This window comes from Triturus cristatus, chromosome 1_2 (assembly GCF_964204655.1).
Source record: "Triturus cristatus chromosome 1_2, aTriCri1.1, whole genome shotgun sequence".
Classification (NCBI taxonomy): Eukaryota; Metazoa; Chordata; class Amphibia; order Caudata; family Salamandridae; genus Triturus; species Triturus cristatus.
Window position 1 is genome coordinate 701,488,496 of NC_140580.1, and position 23,679 is coordinate 701,512,174.

General features: G+C 47.9%; 1 protein-coding gene across 6 annotated transcripts in view; it reads right to left on the reverse strand.

Moving 5' to 3' along the window:
• Positions 1–23,679, reverse strand: part of KCNMA1 (potassium calcium-activated channel subfamily M alpha 1) — a 1,447,720-nt gene that overhangs the window by 606,776 nt on the left and 817,265 nt on the right. For all 6 annotated transcript variants that reach the window (XM_085608566.1, XM_085608564.1, XM_085608561.1 and 3 more), the window contains exon 7: positions 9,231–9,306. In XM_085608566.1, the coding sequence (XP_085464692.1) occupies positions 9,231–9,306 (76 nt within the window). The remainder of the gene's footprint in view (positions 1–9,230; positions 9,307–23,679) is intronic.

The window sequence follows — 23,679 nt, forward strand, 5'->3', positions numbered from 1 at the left end:
CATGTTGTAGCACCTAAATTCGGCCAAGGGGAGAGAAGCCCTACTGTCGGATCTGCCTAAAAAACATTCAAAAGGATACAAAATGATTACACCTGATAAAATGCAGGTTATATTGTTTAAAATAAAGCAAAGTCATTTGCAGGTGTTAGTGATTATACATTTTCAATTCTTTTGAAAAACAATATAGTGTTTGAGGTCGCTATTCCTAAAAGACTATTCCTGAGAAAAAGGTAAGAATTACTTAACAACCTGATCAATCCATTGAAAGATGTGAATAATCATACACTTTTGATACTTTAAGTGCTTACAGTTGTTGTTAGACCTGGCATTTCTTGGCGTGATTACCCTTGACTTTTTGCCTCTACCTCCTCTATTTTTGATGCTGTGATAGATTTCGTTTTACTGGCTTAGATGCTTTGGGCTTTGCCACTGCTGATCAGTGTCAAAGTGCAAGTGCTCCCTGTGTAACGTGTAATGGTAATTGGTTGTCCATGACTGGTATGTTTGCCTTACTAGTAAAGTCCCTAGTAAAGTGCACTATGTGTGCCAGGGCTAGTAATGCAAATGCTACTGGTGGGCCTGCAGCACTAATTGTGCCACCCGCACAAGTAGCCCTAAAGAGAGAACTCAGGCCTGCCACTGCAGTGCCTGTGCGCAGTTTGTTAAACTGCCATGTTGTCCTGACAAGTGTACCCACTTGCCAGGCCTTACCCTTCCCTTTCTATGCACATCGGACACCCCTATGGTAGGTCGAAGGCACCCCCCTGGGCAGGGTGATGGGGAGGTGAAGTTTACTGTGCCTGAACTCACAATTTAATAACACATCCTTTGTGAAAGTGGTTTTTGCATTGTGTGTTTAGAAACCACTCTTTTAGAAGTGGCTGGGTTTTTGTGCGTTAACATTTCTGTGCGTCTCTGCCTGGTTGTGGATTGACTGTCTGGATTTGAATGTGATAGGCTCTGGGGAATGTCTTGACCCAGGGGAGGAGGTGAGACAGCAACAGGCTGACCTGCATCTGGAGTGTAGGGGGGAGGAGTAGCCACTGGAGGTGAAGAGGCCGGGTTGCTGCCATAAAAAACATGGCTCCATCTCCTGCTGAGTGATTAAGGATCCAGACCCCCACAATCAAAGGAAGAAGGTGTCACTGGCAGGGAGACACCCAGAACTGGTTTGGACAGGGGTCAGTGTCCCCCTGAACACAAAGACTTCAGAGACATTTAGGGGTATAACTATGAGAGCTGAAACCCCTGGACTTGGGAATGGAATGGAATGGAACTGATCAAGACTGTAAATGATTGAAACCACTTTGTGGTCAAGAGGAACCTCTGACAAGGAAGAAACAGCTGAAGAGACTGAAGGAAAGGACTGACCCTTGCTGTGTGTTCTGGGGCTGGCCTGCAATTTGCTGATTTAACCAAGGAGAGGCTAAAGGGACTTTGCTGTGTACCGTGTCCCCCTGCTTGAAAGGACTTTGCTGTGTGCTGTGTCCTGAAGTAACTTATTCCCAAGGGCCCGAGGAGAGCTGGCTTCCTCTTTGTGGAAACTCAGGAACCCAAAAGTTTCCAAGTGAGTCTCAGCGACGCTGTGTGCTTGTGCTTTGAGCAGCCTGAGACCTTCATGAAGATTGCCTGTGATCGTGTGCACCAGGAATCCAAGTGAGTCTCAGTGACGCTGTGTGCGTGTGCTTCGTGTTGCCTGAGACCTTCGTGAGGATTGCCCTGTGACCGTGCACACCGGAGTCCAAGTTGAGTATTGTCCTGTGATCGTGTGCACCCGGAGTCCAGGTGAGTCTCAGCAACGCTGTGTGCGTGTGCTTCGTGCAGCCTGAGACCTTCATGAGGATTGCCCTGTGAACGTGCACACCCGGAGTCCAAGTGAGTCACAGCGACGCTGTTTGCGTGTGTCCTGTTGCAGCCTGAGACCTTTGTCATTGCCATCAGCCCAGCCCGGCATCCCCAGAGGAGCTGTGCCGCCGACCCAAGCCTGCCCATAATCAACGAAGTCGCAACAGAGGTCCAAGTCGCGAGGAGCGGAGAGGAGATTGAGGTTGCACCCCTCAGCTAACGCTCAGCGAGCGTGCGTGTGTTGCCGCTTGGGGCAGGGTTGGGGGAGCCGAGAGAAACACTCTCGGCCTTTCCCATTCTCACAGCGAGAGCCTCCGCTCAAGCTCGTATCATGGCCCGTACTTGCCGAGGAGTGGCAGTACCGGGGCCGGAGTGTGGAGCTGCACGTTGTTTTCCACCATCTCCGTGTTGGGGGTATATTTTGGCAGAAGCTGACCGCGAGTCAGTAAGAGTGGCATAGAGACCGTCCAGAGCACCGTGATCGGTGCCAGAGTACATTATTGTTGCATTACGCATTGCATTATTTTTGCATTACGAACTGCCTGATTGTTGCATTACCCATTGCATTATTTTTACATTACGAACTGCCTGATTGTTGCATTATTTTTGCATTACGAACTGCCTGATTGCTGCATTACGCATTGCATTCTTTTTGCATAATGAACTGCCTGATTGTTGCATTACGAATTGCATTATTTTGGCATTACGAACTGCCTGATTGGTGCATAACGAACTGCATTATTTTTACATTACGAAGTGCCTGATTCTTGCATTACGAACTGCATAGCATTGCATTAGGACTGCATAGGATCATCTAGAATTGCTCATTAATACTGCAAGAACCTACTAGGGCTTGCTAGCCTAATAACCGGCAAGGTGAAATATTACAAATACGCATATGTTGGATTTTTATCGTGTGATCGCATCGTATATCTTTTTATATAAAAATATAAAATGTTTATATGAAACTAGTGTGGAGTCCATTTGTGGGGTTACCATTGGGTTACTGAGAGCGTGGTTGCAAATACTTTACACACTTGCCTTGAAGATAAGCCTGGCTGCTTGTGCCAAGCTACCGAGGGGGTTAGCAGGGGCTATCTGTAAAGGTGCCCTTCCTTTCCCTGACTTAGAAGCAAGGGTCCCTATTTGACTTAAGGTACCTCCCTCAGCCAACTGGAGACCCCCAGTTCTAACAGTTATTTTCTTAATTATAGAACTTATCTCTGAGTTTTCTTTTTTTTTAAACGACACCTCTGCAGGGCCGGACTGGCCGTAGCGGGCACCGGGCATTTCCCTGGTGGACCGCTAGGGTGGGGGCCGTTTTTGGGCCCCTGGGGACCATTTTTGTTACCGGTGTCAGCGATATCGGCCCCCTGTAACAAAATCAGCTGAAAGCGGCCCTCGCAAACTGCTCGGCTGCACTCCCCTTCACCCCAGGGGGGGGGGCGGCTGAGCAGTTTGCCAGGGCAGGTTTCTGTGCCCAGTCCGGCCCTGCACTTCTGATACCATGGAGCAAATGTAAAAGAGAGCTTTTATGGAAAATTCATGTCTAGAGGAGAGTAATCTCGGTCAAGACAAAAGCTGAAGAAAATCAAAACAATTGCCCGTAAGAAAAGTAACAAATTATATTTAGTAATGCTGCACTTGAAGTCACCTGCCTAGAAGAAGGGAACCACAATGCCACCGGAATCAAACAAACATTAACCTTAAGGAGTGTCAAGATAATTATCCTCGAGAATGCAGCAAGTTGTGCTTATAAAAAAAGAGCATAGTCATTAATAGGAGTTAATCATCATATAATTTCATTTTATCTGGTTCTTGAAATAACTTTCCCGAAAACGAATCAGTTTATTTCTGAATTTGCTTTACGAAATCCTGTGCCTCAAATACTGTAGAAGAAATCTGGATACTGCCTTTATAAAGAAATTTCAATTTGGTTTGCTGGAAGAGAGAAGTTTATGCACTAGAAGTTTTCAAAGAGTCAAGCATGCCCCTAAACTCTTCCTAAATTGAGTTAAGGTAATAGTCATGCCTGGATAGGCTTGAAATGTAAAATTATCAAGTGCCCCAAAAGATTGTTGCTGAATAACTTTAGAAAGGCTTTCTTTTTTTGTGGGTTTTTTAACTGTGAAGTTTACTAGCATACTGTGTGAAAATCTACCATGCGCGATTCAATGACTTGGAACCCCACGTGGCCACATTACAGAAATATCTAGCGAGAAGTCAGGGATAATTGATTTCTTAATCAAATTCACTACCAATTGTATTGTGCCTTCTTCTTTTTCTTCTGCAAAACTAAGAATTTGTAGATTTGATTGGTGTGAATGATTTTCTAACTCCTTGAACTTATTTTTTTTAGAAAAGTGGTTTCCTTCTTGTAGTCTAGCGAGCATTTCTAAAAGTGAATCAGTGTAGCCTCAAAATCCGATACCCTCTGCTCTAGGGACACCTGATCTTTCGATGAACTGAGACAACTTCTCAGCGATCCCAATTAAAGGAGAATGTAGCTCAGAAATGGCTTTGGCTTGTGATTACTTTATTCCCATGATTTCCCGCAAAAGAGTCTCCAACAGTTCATTTGAAAGTGATCACGTGGGAGATACTTGAGTTGCCTGCGCGGCATGTCTGATTTGGTGTTGTAGAGCGGAAGATGACGTTGAAGATGTCATTAAGGAAGTGGTGATCTCATGAATTGTGTATGACTGATGACTGGTAGATTCTGGCATTGACTGGGGCAACATAGAAGGATGTGATGCAGGGTGGATATCAGGTGTGGTGGAAGCCGTGCCTGACCTTAAAGAAATAGAAGGTTCAGAATTGTTCTTTACAGCAATAGAGGATGTATACATAGAGTCAGCACCATCTATAGGTTCTCTTATTGTGCCAGTATTAAGGGCAGAAAATCGTGACTAATGATTCAAAGGAGGAGCTTTCTTTTGGACTAACATCTCAGGAGCAAGTATGCAAGGTAAACTGAATTTGCGTTTTCCTGCAAGGAGTTCTGGAGTGCATTTGGCTTTGCAAGGAGAACTGAAAATTCTCTCATAGTTTGGTATGAATAGTTATTGCTTCTCTTACCTTAAGAATGCATATCTACGAGGGAGGGGAGAATAGAAGGTGGATTCACACAGGAACTCAAGGTGGATTCACACAGGAACTCTACCACAGCCACACTTTCATGTGGAAGACTTTTTCTTTCATTCTAAATAGTTACTAGGACAATCAAAAAGCAGAGATGGTGAACATTTTAACATAGAATGCACATCTGCTCATATTTCGAGTCATTTCTTAATGAAGTCCATGTACAAGCTAATTTGTTTCCTGCAGTACCGGGGACACTTCACCAAACAAAAGGTACTATATCTTAAGAGGATCACAATAAAGCATGAATATTCATAACTTTATAATCCCCATGCTAATTTGGTATTCTTCTACTCAGGAGACCTAGAGAAACGTGTCTGTGAACACCTGACATGTTTCTGTGTGAAGCACAAATGTAGGCATGCCGCCTATTGAAACATTCTATAGAAAGCTCGCCCCGTTTTCAGTCAGGTTTCTTACTTGACCAGATAAAAAGAAGCCTGCCATCCAAAAATGGATACAGGATGTCACTCGCTGTTATGTTATGAGGTTTTGTAGAGCGCTCGAATGCCCGGCACTGGTAAAGCTGCACATAAGATACCGATAAGAAGAATGATGAGGCAGAAAAGCAAGAAGAAAATGCCAGGGCACTAATAGAATAACCACGTTTTTAAGACCTTCCTAAAAACCAAAAGCTTAGGCTGAGCCTTAATGGCAAGAGGGGGGTCCTTCCACAATTTGGCTGCATTGTAGATAAAACTTCTGCCGCTCCTGGAACGTGCCTGAATCTGGGGACAACGACTAACAGCGGAGAGGCAGAGTGGTGAGATCTAGCAGGCGTATACAGGGTGAAACTGTTTTGAAGATAGATAGGACCTTGATGGTGAAGCGCCTTAAATACAACACAAAATGCCTTAAAATGGATCATTGTCCTAACAGGTAGCCAATCGAGGTTCCCTAAAAATGTGGACATTGATGGGTATTAGGGGATTTTGACAAGCAAATGTGCTGCTGCGTTTTGCAGAGTTTGAATCTTATTTAAAGCATGTTGATGGGCGCTGAGGTAAAGACCAGTACAATAGTCTAATTTGGACATAGTGAGTGAGGAAACTAATGACTTCTGTAAGTTAGCTAGGATAAAAGGAAGAATGTTTTTGACCAGCTGGAGAGCATGGAAGGTAGAGGCCAAAACAGAATTTGCCTGGTCCAGATAGGATAATTTTTCGTTAATAATGACACCACGAATTTTAACTTTCCTCAAAGGGATCTGTAAGCGCCCATCTCGGAGGACCACCAGCCGGGGGACCAGAAAGAAGGTGAAGTGCCAAAAGTCGGAACCTCTGTTTTGCTTGATTTTAACCTCAAGCAACTGGAAACTGACAGGCATGCATGCAATTCTGAAAATTAAATGCCGTTCTTGAGACATTGGAGTTAAATGTGACAACAATTTGTGTGTCGTCTGCATAGAACGTCAGTGAGAAACTGAAAGATTTAATGAGCGATGCCAAAGGGAAAACATAAATGTTGAATGAAGAAGGACTGAGCGAGGATCCCTGGGGGACACTGCAAGGTAATGAATAAGAGTGAGAGATGAAGTCCCCAAGACAAACAGATTGTTCACGACCACTGAGGAACGAATGAAGGAGCTTCCAGGCAGGGCCTTTTACACCCAGCCTGCTAAGTTGATGCATCAGTAGCCCATTGTCTACCATATCAAAGGCAGCTGTCAGATCAAGCAAGATTCGGGCTGCACAACTGCCCTGATCTAATGAGAAGCTAATTTCCTCTGTGGCTTTAATGAGTGCGGTTTTGTTGCAGTGATCTGCCCGAAAGCCAAATTGTCATCTAGCAGGCAGTTGACCTGCACATAATGCATGAGTTGTTTATTGAGGGCTTTCTCAATCAACTTGGCAGGTAGGGAAAGACAAGAAATCGGTCGATAGTTATTTGGATCAGCAGGGTCCAAGGAAGGCTTTTTTAAAAGAAGAGTTACAGAAGCTTTTTTCCAGACCAAAGGAAATGAGCAAGAAATGCACATCTGATGAAAGATGTGTGCTATAGTGGGTGCGATGGTGTCAGCAACTAAGTAGAGAACCCTGGGCGGGCAGAGTCTCTTGGAGAACCTGATCTAGAGGAACTGATCAGAAGGATGGTTTCGGCGGAGGAGGGTGGAGTAAAAGACTCCAAGGAGCAATATTAAGAACCCAGAAGCATAATGGCAGGCTGTCCATTGGAAATAGGCGACTTGGCAGAGAAGTTATCGAAGATATCTTTGACTTTATGACAAAATGTGTCAGCTAACAAATTACAGATAAACTAGAAATATTAGAGGATGAAATTGGAAAAGTAGTAAGCTTTTTGACCGTAGAAAAAGGTTACCATAAAGAATTGGTTGCGGCTTTGATTTTGCTGGTGAAGTGAGTGGATTTGTGTGTAAAAATCAAAGCCTTATAGACCGCTATGCATTTTTTATAAATGACATGTTCGGCTTCTGATTAGCGGACCGCCACAGGTGTTCTTGTCTCCGGCACTGTTGCTTCTGAGATCTAAGCTCAGTGGAGAACCACCAGGCAGGAGCCTTAAGTTTTCGAGATCTGACTTGTTTTGGAGGGACAAGAGAATGCGCAGCTGAGTCCAGACAGGAAGTGTATTGTGTGACTGCTGACTCACGGTATTCCAACAGAGCAGGCTCAGTGTCGATAAGAATCTGCAAGAGTTTGTCTACCTGTAAAGTGTGCCAAGCTCGAGAAGTCTCCCGATATGTAATGATAGCCATCAAGAGCCTCAAAGAAGATGGCATCGCGATCTGACCAGGGTAATGACAAAGTAATTGACATTGATATGGCAGGATAATTGGTGAAAATCCTGTCAAGGTGTGACTGAGTTGGTGTGTGGCATCTGTAACCAGTTGGGACAGATGTAAAGAAGTCATGGTGTGGAGCAGAGCAGCGGTATCCCTGTCTGTTGCTAGCTCAAGATGAAAAATTGAAATCTTGAGGATGGTAAAGTCACTGGACAGAATATTTCACTCAAGAAAACTGCTGAGGCCTTGAGCAAATTTCGATCGCGGGCACGCAGGCCGGTAGAGTAGTAGGCCTTTAATGGCCTGGTTATGGAAAAAACAGATGGGTTATTCAGATAAGGGCTATCCCAGCGTTAATGTTGTTCACAAAAGGTGAAGTTGAGCACCCCAATTTTTCACATGCATTTAATTGAAATAGTGGTAGGATGTACTTTTCCTGTGTGTGTACCTGTTGAGATCTTTATTTCCTAGCACCTTAGTACCTTGGCACCTGTGGGACTCCCCAAATATATTGGTAGTGGTACAGTTTGATATCTGACAAGTTCCTGTGGAGGTAGGCAGAAAGGAAATGAACTCATTCCAATATCTGATACCGACCTGACAGCTGTATAGGAACCCCACACAATTGGTCCTATATCACATCCAAACAGCCATGATATAATGTTCATTGAAGTTTTGAAGCTTGAGTGATGATATCTCACAGAATGCATATCCGCTCAGGGCAAAACACAAACAAGCATTGGCATAGCCAATAGGTCTCGCCTTTGGGACCTTATAAGTGTTTAGCCATGCAACAGTTGCATAACTAAATACTTATAAGGTCCAAAAGCGAGACCTATTGACTATGCCAAGCGGCCGTGTGGCCGCGAAAGTGAAAGTGATCGCAATCACGATCAAACATCAAAGCGGCCCAGGGGCCGCGAAAGTGAAAGTAATCGTGGTAAATTGCGGTGCGCGCGCATGCGCACATGCACTGTAGCTCTAGGCTGGCCTGGTAGCACTTCTTGGAGCCCTCTCAATAAGTCTCGCCAGACCAGCGCATGCGCTGGGTCAGGCGAGACCTAAAAAAGATGACAGCTAAGAGTGTACGATCAAGACAAATGGGCATTGTATATAAATACCAGATGACTCCCTGTCACCAGGGACACCAAAGTGTTCTCCTTTAGACTTCCTTTAAATACCTAATGAACTGTGTGTGTGGTTAACTTCAAAAATAATAAATTAGTTTCACTACTAGATCACAGTCATTTCTAAAAGAAAAGTCCTGAACTAAACATACCATGTCACCGATTAGACAGAGCAACCTGGTAACCTTCATATATGCCAAAGGAGACAGAAAAGTGACCATTTGATCAGCTAGCAGATACATTTTGGACTCCAGTTAGGACAAACATGAATCAGACCAGCTCTTTTCCTGTACGATCACAAGAGTCACCTTTGCTGCATTGAAGAAAATTTTAAGGATTGAGCATAGGATGTAACAAATTCTCTTGATACTCACCAGATGAATGAAGCCAGCAGCTGTCAGCCAAGTGCTGATGAAGATTGAGCACAGGTTTACAAGCTTGATGGAATTACTGCAAGGAAAAGGAAGCAAAACGTATAATGGATTCAGTTTTATGCATATTGAGATCTTTAAACATCTTAAACATCTTAACCATGATGTATCAATTCCTAGGATTACCCCTGAATTATATGCTGTCCTTCGGGTCACTCTCTCGAAAAGTTATGTCCATCATAATTCTTTCCAAAGCTAATCAAGTTTGGCATTATAAAAAACAGTGTCTGAAACTGTAATATTAGGACAGTTGAAGGATTACACTGCAATGTCTAATGTACACAACGTTCTAAGATTTATTCTTAATGTAAAACCGGGGATTTGCCTCTTGACTCTCACCACTGGATGGTGGTCTGGTATGAGTGTGGATCAATGCTACTCTCTAGGGTTTTGTATTCAAGCTCGAAATGGAACAGGATTTTTGCTGACCTCGTTTTTTTAAATATATGGCACACTGTCTCTCTTTGAGATGCAGCATACCCTAGGAATACAGGGCACAAACTGGGACAGTGTTCCCTGTTTCAGATGATGTCCTGCACTCAGGGCAGCAGCAAACTTGCACATGCTCTAGGCACAGCGCATTAGTAGTGGTAGGCGGACCGGTTATTTGAAGTGACTCTCAGCCTGCTTTACATAAGGCGTCAGAGATTCCCCTGCATGCTGATCAAGTGTGTGACTACATCTGACAGCAGGGGGACATCTGGGGTGGGGAAATCCATCAGATCCCTTCTACCCCCTGCAGGTGTAAACCTCACGTGGCTCCTAGCTGTGTCTTTGCCTCTGCACCTGTAGAGGCAAAGCACTAGTGGAGAGGAAAAGTGTTTCCGCCATTATCATGGGGACATGCTGCTGTATGTGTCTCTACAAGTACGTGTGTGTTGTATGCATGATGCTATGAGGATGCTCTCGAGAGCCGTGGTGAACTTCGTTATTAGGTAGATGCTGATGCACCAAAATGCAGGGTGAGAGGAAGTCGTTTTAAACATCCTTTACCCGAAAGGCATTACCAGGTCTAACCCTCACCCTACACTTAGGCCCTTAAAAGTCTCCTATTTGCTCCTGGAGGGCCATGAGATGTGCTAGGGGTGTAAAGAAGACAGCCAGAGCTCAGTGTATCTTATAAGCATTCTCTTCACATTGCTTCCGTCATGGCTCCGAAAACCAGGGATAACAAAGTGCAAGTAAGAGTTCAGTGGCAGCTCCTCCGCTAAGGCAGAGGAATATTTCCCAACTGCTCTTAGAACAGTGAAAAAGGGAAAAATAAAATGATTTTAACAAGGTTATTATTATTTTATTTTTTGTTCCTGCTGGGCTGGATGCTCAGGGAGGAGGAGTGGACTGTGCACACTAAAAACGCATGGCTGCTTGGCTGGCATCTTGGCCCAGCCAAACACTCATGCGCAATTTGCATATTTCCCAGCAGGCTGTAATGGACTGCCTGGTAGGGAATATGCATAGGCTACCTGTCCCCATCTGAGCGCAGATCCATGGCGTACAGACCAATTACAATGCTGCATTGCAGCGTTGTCGTTGGCTATGGGGAGCCTAAGTGCTTCCTAGTTCTGGGACTGTGGAGGAGAGACAAGGCCTGAGGAAGAGGCAAGTGTTATATTTTAATATATTTTTTATCCCCCCCCTCCCATTCCCCCTGCCCGCCAGCCCCGTTCCCCACCTGGTGATCCATTGTTACAGCTGTTGTGGAACACCCAAACTACATTTTCCAACCTCCATTATTTCCTCCACCCCAACCTCTCTTTCACCCCATTTCTGGAGCATTGTACATGATGCTCCAAGATTAAAAATCTTGCAGACGCAGTCCTCACTCTCCAAAAGGTGCTAGTCAGAGGGAATGCAATAAAAGAGGAGAGCAGTGGCGGCTGGTGGAATTTGAAACTGGTGAGCCGTATGCAGAATGAATCAACGTATGTGAGTGCAGCGAGCGAGCCCGACAGCAATAAATGTAAATGTAAATGTACAGGAATTTATATAGCGCAAATCACCAAGCGGTCTCTAAGCGCTTGCTTAGGGAACCCGTCCTGGTATTCCCCTGTGAGATAACCCGGCAGGGCATCCGCAAGGTGAAAGCCAGGCATCCCGCAGCGAGGGGCCCATGTGGAGATTAAGCAAGCTATTGCCCAGAGTCGCAGAGTGTGAACCCATGAATTGAGTATGCACTGGAGCGAGAATTATCGAGTCCATGGACATTTATGGACTCAAGACCCAGCCGAGCCGGGAATTGAACCCTGGTCCCGGGCTGACTTCTGCTTCCAGGTCTGCCTCCTCTAACCAGTGAGCCACACTTCTCCACAATACGGGGGTTTCAGGGGGGTTCTCCCCCATGAAGAATTTTTTTTAGATTGGCATCTTTTTGGTGCGATTTTCAGCACTATTTCTGTGATGAATGGACTAAAAATTTAGTTCTTCTAGGCATTCATAAAAGAAAACTCATACATTATTTCAGAGAATTTCTGGGTTGCCAAGCAAGTCTGACTTCTGAAGAAGGCTAGGGTACTAAGCAAGACTGCGTTGGCTCTACTGTTTCCAAAACACTAGTTAGCGATGTGAACAAGTTCAATGGACAAATCTGGGGTCTAGGGAGAGTCCTTCTCCTGAGAAAGAAATTTTAAAAAAGATTGGCACATGGTGCATTTTAAAGCAAATGAATGCAGCAATAAAGCAAGGCTTATTAAGCAGTGGAAACGTTTAGTCTTGAAATATTAAACACATTAAAAACTGCCCTGTATCTTCTTGCATTAATTTGTTCAACTGTTACTGTAATATGTAAATTGTTCTGCATGACAACTTTAGTCCTTTAAAATGTATGCTTGCCCAGTGTTTTGCACTGCATGCAGCATTAACTTTAGAAAAATATACTCTAACCAGACTTCGGGAAGCACCCACAGCTACTGGCTGTAACCAGTCATATAGAAATATGTGCAGACAGGTCTTTAAGTGAGATGAAAAAAGTGGGTTCTCCCTATAAAGGAACATGCTAAATACATTTCTGTGATTCCCATAGTGCGCCATCAGACCGCCATTTTGGTTTCTCTCTGAGATAAATGGCACAGCAACTGACATACGCCTAAAGTATGATTGGCTTTGCCACTGGGTGTTAGCTGTTTAAGATAAATGAGTAACAACGATTTCTTGGGGAGGAGCCTAGCGCGCAACCAAGATGGCCGCGTAGGTGCGAGGCTCCCGAGGACCTCCGCGACCTCCTGAATAAATCCTGACAGAATCCTGTCCCAGATGAGGGGACTGTATTTGTGAGCCCGAGCAGAGGTGACGCCCGTTTTCCGTTTTTAAATCGGACCTCGGACACCGGCAGGAGCATCGATTGAGGTTTGCGGCCTTCTCCACACCGGCCCCCCGTACTGGAGTTGTGGGGCGATCCGGGCACAAAGTGAACAACAGCGGCGGGCAAGGCTGGGTGACTCGCGTGCCCCGCACTTTCACTTTCGCTTTTGCGCCCTCCTTGCTGCCAGGCGAGTTTGGGCTGCGGAGCGGTGTGCGGTGGTGTGGTCTCGCTGGGGTGCCCTGCCGGTCCGCCAGCTGCGGTCCGTCCTGCGGAGCGGTGGTCGCTCCCCCCTGGACCCCTTGAACTGGATTGTCGGCCCCCCTTTTTTCTTGAGGAGACTGACTCGTCTTGGGGATCGAAACCATGTCCACAAAACAAGATGGCGATCGGGCTAAGATAAAATCGACCCGCCGTGGCGCGGCCCAGCAATCCAACAGTATGGACCGCTACACCCTCCAGAAGGGATCCCCAGAGGCGCCGCGTAGGTCCCCTACAGGCCCGACTGATGCTTCCGCTCTGCCCACGGACCTGACCCTCCGAGACGTCATGGGCGCCATCGCCGAGATGAAGGCCTCGGTGGACCAGCGCTTCGACACTCTGGCGCAGAAGATTGACTCGGTCCTCGTGGACGTGGGCCTCGTGAGGGCTGATTTGTCTAAAACCAACGACCGGGTCGACTCCTTGGCCCACTCTACCACGGGCCTCACAACGGACGTGGCGGCCCTCCAACAGGAGGTGCGCAGGCTTGGCCAGGCGAGCGCCCTGATGAATCGTCGGCTGGAGGATTCCGAGGGTCGGGCCCGGAGGAACAACGTTCGCATTGTCGGGGTGCCGGAGGGACGCGAGGCGGAGGCGGCGGATCTATTTGTTGAGGACTTGGTTCTCACCCATCTCCAGCCTCGGGGGCTGAGTAAATTCTTTGCGGTGGAGCGTGCCCACAGGGTCCCCGGGGGTAGGCCTAAGGTTGGAGCCCCTCCGAGGCCTCTCATCGCCCGGATCTTCAATTTTCGGGACAGAGACGCTATCCTACAGACTTCCAGGCTACAAGGGCCGGTCAAACTTGACAATATGGACATCAATTTCTATCCTGACTTCACTCCGGCAGTCCAAAAGCAGAGACTGAGCTTTCTTGGTGTTAAACGTCGCCTAAGGGACCTGAATTTCAAATATGCGATGCTTTTTCCAGCTAAGCTGAGAGTGGAGGTGGATGGCCACACGCACTTTTTTGATCGACCCGAGGTGGCCGGGGACTGGCTAGACACTTTGCCCGGAGATCGGGGCCGGGGGGGTGGGGGGGGGTGCGGTTGGTGGGGAGGGCCCGCCGGATCAGGACTGAGGGACTAATGGTAGGCCTTGCTCTGGACTGCGTTGTTGTCACTATTGACTGTTAGGGTAAGTTCCCCTCCTGTGGAGGTCGTGTGGGGTCTCTTGGGGGATCTCCCTCCTCCTCTGGGGGACTAGTTAGTTTTCTTATCTATGGGGCGACAGGCACACTGCACTTTGGGGGGGCTGTTTGGGCTCATGCAGGGGTGCAGGGTGGGGGGAGTTCTGTTGGGTTGGGTGGGTTGGGGTGGGGTGTGGTTCGTTTCTACCGTAAGGCAAACCCGTTATTGTATTGTTGTTTTTGAGATGCTCTGGGGGGGACAAATGATGGCTTCGCTATGTGATGGGGGTAGGGATTTGACTTTGTTGTCCTGGAATGTTAACGGACTGGGTGATAGGATCAAGCGGGGTGTGGTCCTGCAGTATCTGAAACGGATTTCGCCTGATGTGGTCTTTCCGCAGGAGACACATCTTATTGGTAACTCCTTTTGTGCCATGAATCGCCGTGGCTTTCGCTTGGTAGCCCACTCGGGCTTCACATCAGGCTCACGGGGGGTGGGCATTATGGTCAAGACCTCGCTCCCGCTAGAAATAGACGAGGTGCGCCATGATGAGAGGGGACGCTACACTGTCTTGGTGGGGAGGATGGAGGGCAAGGTAGTTGTCTTTGTCTCTGTGTACGTCCCACCGGGGCTACAGTCCACCACCTATGCAGATCTGGGGCGCCTCCTCCTTGACCTCCCGGGGGGGCTTCTGGTGGTTGGGGGGGATTTCAATGCGGTGGCTTCTGGGAATATGGATCGTCATCCCCCTAGGGACCTCCCCCGGGCACAGGCGTGGTTAGCGGGCCTTTTAGACACACTGGGATTGGTGGACTGCTGGCGTTTAAAGCATCCCGCCCAGCGGCAGTACACCTTCCATTCGGGTGCCCATGGTAGCCTCTCGCGGCTTGATTATGTCCTTGTCCCTGCGGCTCATGCCGGGAGGGTGGGGGAGGTGCGCCATCTGGCGCGGGGTATTTCAGATCATTCCCCGCTCCTATTGCACTTGGGTGTCTTCCCGAGGGGGGAGGGCAGGGTAGCCCCAATCAATGCTTGGTACCTGCGTGACCCCACTGTTCGTGCTGACCTGATTAAATCATTGCAACGGTATTTTGAGGAGAATGTGGGGTCCGTTCCGTCGGCCATCTCTCTGTGGGAAGCCTTCAAAACAGTTCTCAGAGGGGAGGCCCTCTCCTTTATCTCCCATGCCCGCAGACGCGCACAGGAGGAGGTGACCCGGGTGGAGGCCGAAATTACTGAATTGGAGGGTGGTCTGGGGAGTGGGGTGACTGACGCGGCGCTGCATGTTCTACACCTTAAACAGGCGGCCTATAGGGCCCTCGTCACGGAGGCGGCCAGGGGCCTTAGCAGAGAGCAACAGGGGCGACTGTACGATGTGGGTGATAAGGCTGGCAAACTGATTGCGTGGTTGGATAAGAAGGAGAGAGCTAGTCGTGTGGTCCCGCTGATTGAGAGGATGGATGGTGTACGAATTACTGAGCCGGAAGGCATTGTTTCTTGCTTCGCGGATTATTTCCGCGAGGTATATTCTCCGGTCTCTCCCTGCTCGGAGGAGGATTCCCATGCCCTGCTGCGGGACATCGCGCTGCCCTCGCTTTCAGTGGAGGACAGGGATTCGTTGGATGCCGCTCCCACCTCGGATGAAATCGCCCTCGCCATACGCTCGGTTGCCTCAGGCAAGGCCATGGGCCCGAATGGCCTTCCTATTGAATTGTATAAGCTGCGACCGGATGTACTGGCACCTCACCTCCGCGCGATGTTCCTTGCGGCCCACTCGCGGGGCTCCCTCCCGCCGGACCAGCGTCTAGCTACCATCGTGGTTATCCACAAGGAGGGGAAACCGCGAGACCGGGTTACATCCTATCGGCCGATCTCGCTTTTGAATGCGGAGCCTAAAATCCTCGCCAAGGTGCTTGCTAACCGGCTGGTCGGCGTGGTGGGCGATCTGGTCCACCAAGACCAGTCCGGCTTTATTCCCCATCGCAACACGGCCCTTAACCTGCGGCGCTTGCACGGGGTGCTCGCGCGTGTTCCATTCGTGCGGGAGCCGGCCATCTTGGCATCCTTGGACGCCACCATGGCGTTTGACACGCTCGAGTGGCCGTACATCTGGGCGATGTTGGCGAAATTTGGATTTGGCCCGGGATTCATCAGCTGGGTCAAATTGTTGTACTCTGACCCATTGGCGCAGGTGGTGGTGAATGGTCGAGTCTCGGCCCCATTCGTGCTGGGACGGGGCACGCGACAGGGTTGCCCCCTGTCGCCGCTCCTGTTTGCACTGGCCTTGGAACCTCTGGCGGAGTGGCTGCGGTGGCACCCTTCTATCCGTGGTCTCCGTTGGACCCCTGAGTATGAGGACCGCGTGTCCCTCTACGCCGACGACATCCTGTTGTACTTAGCCTCCCCGCGTAAATCACTGATTGTTCTGGTCGATGTTCTGCGCTCCTTCGGCCGTAACTCAGGTCTTGTCATCAACTGGGCTAAATCCTGTGTCTATGTGCTCTCCGGGGAGGCTCCTGTCCTCCCGCGGGGCTGCCCGATCCAGATTGCCTGGCAGGGGTTTCGTTACCTGGGCATCTATATTACACTGGACCCGGTGGCCCGCTACGAGCGGAATTTGCTTCCCCCCCTCCAGCGCCTGAAGGAGGACGTCGCGCGCTGGCGGCGCTTACCGCTTTCGCCGCTCGGCCGGGCGGCATTGTTCAAGATGATGTCATTGCCGCGCTTTCTGTACGCACTTCAGAACTCGATGGACCTGGTCCCGGCGCGTTACTTCCGCGAGGTGGAGAGTTTGCAGCGCCGCCTGTTCTGGGACGGGAGGCCGCGTATAGCCCTGGCAAAGTTGACGCTCCCGTGGTATGACGGAGGGATTGCCCTCCCGGATATTAAGCGGTATTACTGGGCCTCCCAATTAGCTGCAATTAATCACGGCCTCTACGGGCCCGCCTTAAACCCGGCATTTGCAATGGACAAGATGCTCCTGCCCGGTGGCGATTACAATCGAGCGCTCTACACTAGCGTGCCCGATTCCCGCCTGACGGGACCCACGCGTGTCATGGTGCGAGTATGGCACGCGGCCAATGCAGCTATGGGAAGGAAGGACCGTTTGACCCGGGCGTCACCATTGTATGCGTCTGAGAGGTTGGGCTCCCTATGGACCTCGAGGGGCTTCGATAGGTGGGACACGATAGGCATCAGTACAGTGGGGGACCTCTGGACGAGGGGAGGATTCAAAACGTTCGAGACACTGCAGGCGGAGTTTCAGCTGCAGGGCAGTGAATACTTTCGATACCTGCAGGTCCGTCACGCACTGGGTTCTGTCTTCCCAGACGTGGCCGCCATCCCGGAGTCCTCCCCACTGGAGGATAGAGTGCTAGATGGCCACGTTCCGGACAGCACGATCTCCCTCATCTACAAGAAGTTGATTAATGACCGCTCGGGCCTACTGACTGGGCTCCGCGAGGCTTGGGTTGCCGATGGGTTGGAGCTGGACGACGAGGACTGGATTTCCGCGGTGGCCTCCCCGAAGGAGGTGGCCATCCCGGCTCGCCTTCGCTTCGTCCAGCTTAAGATACTTCACCGGGTGTACATGACGGGGCCAGGGCTTCTGCGCATGGGCTATGCCGAGGATGGACTGTGTAAGCGTGGGTGCGGTGCATTGGCGACTTTTTTACATATTCTGTGGGAATGCCCGAGGGTGGAGCGATTCTGGCGTGGTGTGCATGAGGTCCTGCGAGCGGTTACGCATGTCGTGCTGGTGCCTGAAGCGAGGAGATGCCTGCTGAATGTGTGGGAACCGACCGACTACTCGGTTCCGCAGACGCGATGGGTGACGCTGGGTTATATGATTGCTAAACGTGACATCGCTCAACTGTGGGGATCCCAGAGGCCCCCGGCTGTGTCGGCCTGGAAAGAACACATGGATTGGTGCATGTTCCGAGAGAAGGTGGTGTATGTGGCGCGGGGTAAGCCTGGGGCGTGGCTGAAGGTGTGGGGCCCCTGGAACGCCTACCGCGGGGGTATTTGCGAGCCGCCACTGTTGCCTCCCGCTTCACCAGCTCCGTCCCCCTAGATGACCCCCTCCCTTAATCCCGGGCACAGTGCTTTCCCAGTCCCGGACCTATTCCCCTTCCCCTCCTTCGATCTTAGTGTATGGTTGGGGTCCCCCCATTTGAGGAGCATATATTGTCATTTTCGCTCTCGGGTTGCCTTGCGGGTGTGGTTTTATGTTGTTGTGTTGTATAAAACGAAACCGTATTGTGAGCTCAGAGTCATGTGGCCCACGTTGTTGATACCTCCTGCTTCAGCGTCTCTGTAACGCCAAGTGCCTCATTGTATACATGTCATTTATCTCTGTCACTTTTAGCGGCCGGCCGGAAGGTTGTAGGCCCATGCCTGTATATATTTGAGATTGTAATAAACGGTTTCAAAAAAAAAAAAAAAAAAAAAAAACAACGATTTCTTATAAATAATTAACATTGAAAATGTTTACATTCTGAAATTCTGAAATAGTGAATCTGTGAATTAATTAGCATTGAGGCCTGTGGAAGGATTTTTGGCCTTCAATTATGTGTGCTTTATGTTAGATATGTATCCTCTTTTTCTCTGCATATCTTGTCCATTTGCACATCTTCAACCCCCCTCTCTTTCCTCTTCAGCATCCTCTTTTCACTCTTCCCCACTGCCCTTCCTCACATCTGTCACTTTACCGCCCCCAACATGCACTGCACTCCCTCAAATAGAATCACTTTAATTTCTCTTACTTTTGCCTTGCAAATATTTTTACATCAGTGTACCCCCTTCACACACATTTCCACAGAATTTCAGTTGCAAATGGAATACACAAATATGCTCTGTAGAGAGAGAGAGGCCAACCCACTGACAGGCACTTTATTTGGCTTTAGCCTTAGTGCCTGCATGCTCAATCTAAGCCCCTCATAAACACCTGGCATGGCTCAAGCCTCAAAGTATGCACAGAAAAAAATACAGATAAACAACCACATTTTAAAATAGCTAACTCGTGGGAAATGCAAGATCAAGTAAACATGTAAAATAAGAGAGGAACTATAGAAGTGCACTGAAAGCTGAATTTTCCACACATTGTGGTGTTCACAGCAGCTGGGTTACATCTCACAAAGGCGCTTGATCTGTTTTCCCAGAATGTTTGTTTTCCCAGAATAACACTAGCTGGGAGCAACAAGTGACTGCTGTGAGGTGCTGAGATCAGCTGAGCGCCTGCCCCAGGCAGAGACGGTCTGCATTAGACCCTAGATTTATGCAACCCGGGCGCCTGGTCAGGTGAGGGGGCAGAGGTCACCGGCCCAGCGTGATCTATACAGAAGTTTCATGATCCACCAGTCAGAAGGGCTTCTGTTCTCACTGGCCACGGGCCTGTTAATGCGGACTGAAGCAGCGCTAATGGAGATCTGGTAGTAGGAAGTCAAAGGGGACAGAGAAGGCATGCAACTGCAGCGAAGAGGGGGTGGGGACTCGAGGGAGGTTTCAATGACAAAAACAGATGATATATTTCTATCTATTGAGGATCAAGGGAGCGCAGTTGCCAAGTCCCTACCACCCTGCCCCTTTCCGGCGGAGTCAATGATTAATCAGTGGCAGGGCACCATCGTATCACAGACACTTGCCCTCCTCCTGAAGTACACAATCGCAAGTCTCCCCTCACCCCGACTCAGTGGGGCGCCTCTCCACCCAATGCCTCCTCCCGCAGCTAACCTCTGCGGACCGCGGACCAGAATCCACCACACACGCCCTGCCTAAACACAGGGTGCTTCGCTGCGACAGATAGGCGCTAATTCTAGTTCCAAAAGCTGGGCCGGCAGAGACCAAAAATACACCAAAATACACACTGCTAAAAACAGCTCCACAAGGCCCGGGGCCTGGCCGACCTCCCACCATGGCCACAATGGCAGGGCTTAATTACCAGGAGCACAGCGACTCCACAGACGGAGGCTTGGTGAGGGTCGAGGGGAGAAGGATAGGTGGGTGAGGTAAAAAGTGCTCTCTTGATTTTATTTTTTATATTTGCACGGTCACCATTAACCTGAGGTGAGGTGGATGTTAAAGTCGGAGGCTGTAGAGAGGGCACTGGATTCCCCAAAGAGTTTTTGGTAGGGGACGAGACAGTAACTGCGGGGACTATCTGAGCTGAATTTCATGCAGAACAAGCATTTGCAATGCAATAGGTCTCGCATTTGCGAGAGATTAACCTATTAGCATTGTAAATGACAATGTCTTTTATTTGTTTTAAATAACAAAACATAGAGGCATTGTCAGTTACAATGACAGTAGCGCAAACTCGTGTAAATGCGAGACCTATTGCATTAGGACAAAAGACATTACATTGATTGTTAATAAAGACTGTTTGTACAACCTGTGTGTGGTAGAGTGTAAGAGAGTGTGTGTGAGTGTGAGTGAGTGTGTGTGATAGAGTGCGTGAGAGAGAGTGTATGTGAGATTCTATGAGTGTGTTAGAGTGTATGTGACAGAGTGTATGTAAGATTGTGTGTGAGGTAGAGTGTGTGATGCAGAGTGTGTAATAGAGTGTGTGATGGAGAGTGTGTGAGGGTGAGTCTGTGAGGGAGTGTGTGAGAGTGTGACAGAGTGTGTGTGAGCGAGTGCACTAGATATTTTTTGAGAGAGAGTATGTGAGATAGAGTGGTTGTGTCAGAGTGTATGTGAAAGAGCGTATGCAAGAGAGTATTTGTGAGTGTGCATTTGTGGAAGAGTGCATGTTATTGAGTGTATGTGTGTCCCTACGATTGTGAGAGTATGTGAGTTGTGAGTTAGTGTGTGTTATAGTATGTGTGACATAGTGTTTATGAGAGACTGTGTGTTTGAAAGCTAACGAGTCTGATGTTGAGTGAGAGAGTGCGAGAGTGTGTGTGAGTTTAGTACCGAGTGTGTTAGAGAGTGTTTGTTAGAGTGTGTGTGAGATATGGGAGAGAGAGTGCTTGAGTGTGAGTGCGTTGAAGATAGTGTGTTAAAAGTTATATATTGCATATGTCAATATCACTGACTTCCGTTACTATGATTAGTTTTTCTAATAAATTCACTTCTGTACTAAGTATGTAAAAGCTCTTGATCTGAATTTTAATGGATGTGGCGTGGCAGCGTGTTTTTTTTTTTAGTTGAATGCCAGCTTTGCTTGTTGTATAGGTGAACAATTTGTTTGCTAAACTAATAAACAGCATCCCTCATCCCAACATCTGTGCCCCCGCAGTAATAAAATTAAAATCTGAGCAGCGAGAGTGTGTGTGAGTTTAGTACCGAGTGTGTTAGAGAGTGTTTGTTAGAGTCTGTGTGAGATATGGGAGAGAGAGTGCTTGAGTGTGAGTGCGTTGAAGATAGTGTGTTAAAAGTTATATATTGCATATGTTAATATCGCTGACTTCCGTTATTATGAATTGTTTTTCTAATAAAATCACTTCTGTACTAAGTATGTAAAAGCTTTTGATCTGATTTTTAATGGATGTGGCGTGCCAGCGTGGTTTGTTTTTTAGTTGAATGCCAGCTTTGCTTGTTGTATAGGTGAACAATTTGTTTGCTAAACTAATAAACAGCATCCCTCAGCCCAACATGTGTGCCCCCGCAGTAATAAAATCAAATTCTGAGCACCTTGTGGTGTGTAGAGAGAGGGAGAGTGGTGTGTCGAGAGAGAGATATGTGTATAGAGAGAGAGAAAGCGCGATAGAGGTGTGTTGAGTGCTAAATAGAGAGAGGAAGAGTCAGGTGTTTAGAGAGAGAGGTGTATAGAGAGAGAGGTGTGTAGATCTAAAGAGGTGTGTTGAGAGCGTGAGAGTGAGAGTTGTTTTGAGAGAGATAGAGGTGTTTCAAGAGAGTGATTGTGATGTGTGTATATATATATATATATATATATATATATATATATATATATATATATATATATGTATATCTATAGAGCAAGTGAGGTGAGGTGTGTCGATAGAGGTGTGTTTAGATCAAGTGAAATTTGAATGTAGAAAGTGTGTTGAGTGATATATGTGTGTATATTGATTCCAAGCGAGGGAGTTAAATGTTGTTTATAGAGAGATAGAGAGATCGAGAGGAGAGAGCAAGGTGTTGCGAGTTAGAGTGAGAGAGAGAGGTGTCTAGTGAGAGTGAGAGAGAGGTGTTTATAGATAGCGAGCGGTCTGTACAGTGCTAACCAGGGAGAGTTTTTTTTTGATTGGGCGAGAGGAGCGTAGCGAGTGAGGCAGGTGTATGTAGAGGTAGAGAGAGAGGTGTGTATATAGAGAGAGAGAGAGACAGAAAAGAGAAAGAGAAAGGGGTTTTTAGAGGGAGAGCGAGTTGTGTAGCGATTGCGAGAGATATGTGTTTTGAGTGTGAGCAAGAGAGGTGTGTATATATATATATGTTTGTGCGCTGAAGGTTAATAGCAATGGAACAAATGGCACAAATGAGAAGTGAACTCACCTATTAGTCCACCCAACAGTACCTTGGGCTTTCATACTACCATTTCTGTTTTCTAGAAAGGCAACAATACCCTCTCGCTCCAAGGTAACCATTCCCTATGCATTATTTCTTCCACTAGCCACATTAAATAAGCGCCTGAAAGCGAGCACAAATACGGCAAATCTAGTATTGTATGCCGAATGCTCCCTGAAATGTGTATTTAAGTTATACAATTTAGCCCCTTGACGCACTTTGACTGAGGGTGACATGGATGGCAAAAGGAAAGCAATTTAAAAGTTACCGTTCAAAGAAACTCTTTTCTCTTCCCCCTCCAATTGCCTGAAATGAAGCATTCTAATTTTTGGCAAAAAGACCAGGACTTTAGTTTGTAAGACCAAATCGCTATAAATAAAGCCTTTTTTGTTTAGTATGTAAAAGGTCATAATTTATTTTTGTTTGTATGTAGCCTGCCAGCTTAGGTTGTTGGACAGGTGACCAATTTGGAGGCATAATTAAGAAAATGCATCCCCCCGTGCAACCCCCCCCTCCTCTCCACAGAAGCAAAAGATCAGCACAGAGAGGGGTGTTGAGAGAGTGAGTGAGGTGTGTAGAGAGAGATGTTGCGTGTGAACAGTCCCTGTGTGTGTGAGCAGTATCGGTGTGTGTGAGCAGTGCCGATGTGTGTGTGCAAAGTGCCTGTGTTTGTGAACATTGGTTGTGTGTGAGCAGTGCCGGTGTGTGTGAGCAGTGCCGATGTGTGAGTGCGCAGCGTGTGTGTGTTTGATAGTAACTAGTGTGTGTGAGAAAATTGTGTGTGGATAAAAGGCTGCTAATGCTATCGGCCTCAGAAGGATGAAAAGGGAATGAGTGTGGCATATAGAGGTGGACAAAGCTTGCATTTTTGCAACTAGAAGGTGTGGGTTAAATTCTGGTTGCGGGGAAGCTGAGTGCTGAAAGGCAAAAAAAACACAGTGGGCTTAGGGCGGGTGGGAGATAGGCGAGAGTTATGTGTGTGTTTTATTTGTGTGCAATGGGTGAAGTGTGCTGATAATATCTTTTGCCGCTGTGAATATAGTTTGCGTTGTTGGTGAATGAACGGGGCCCATATTATCGTCCTCAGAAGGATGAAAAGGGAATGAGCGTGGCATATAGTGTTGGTCAAAGCTGCACTTGTTGCAATTAAAAGGTGTCGGTTAAATGCTGGTGGCGGGGATGCTGAGTTCTGAATGCCAAAGAAAACACGGTGGGGAGAGTGCGGGGGAGCGATAGGCGAAAAGCG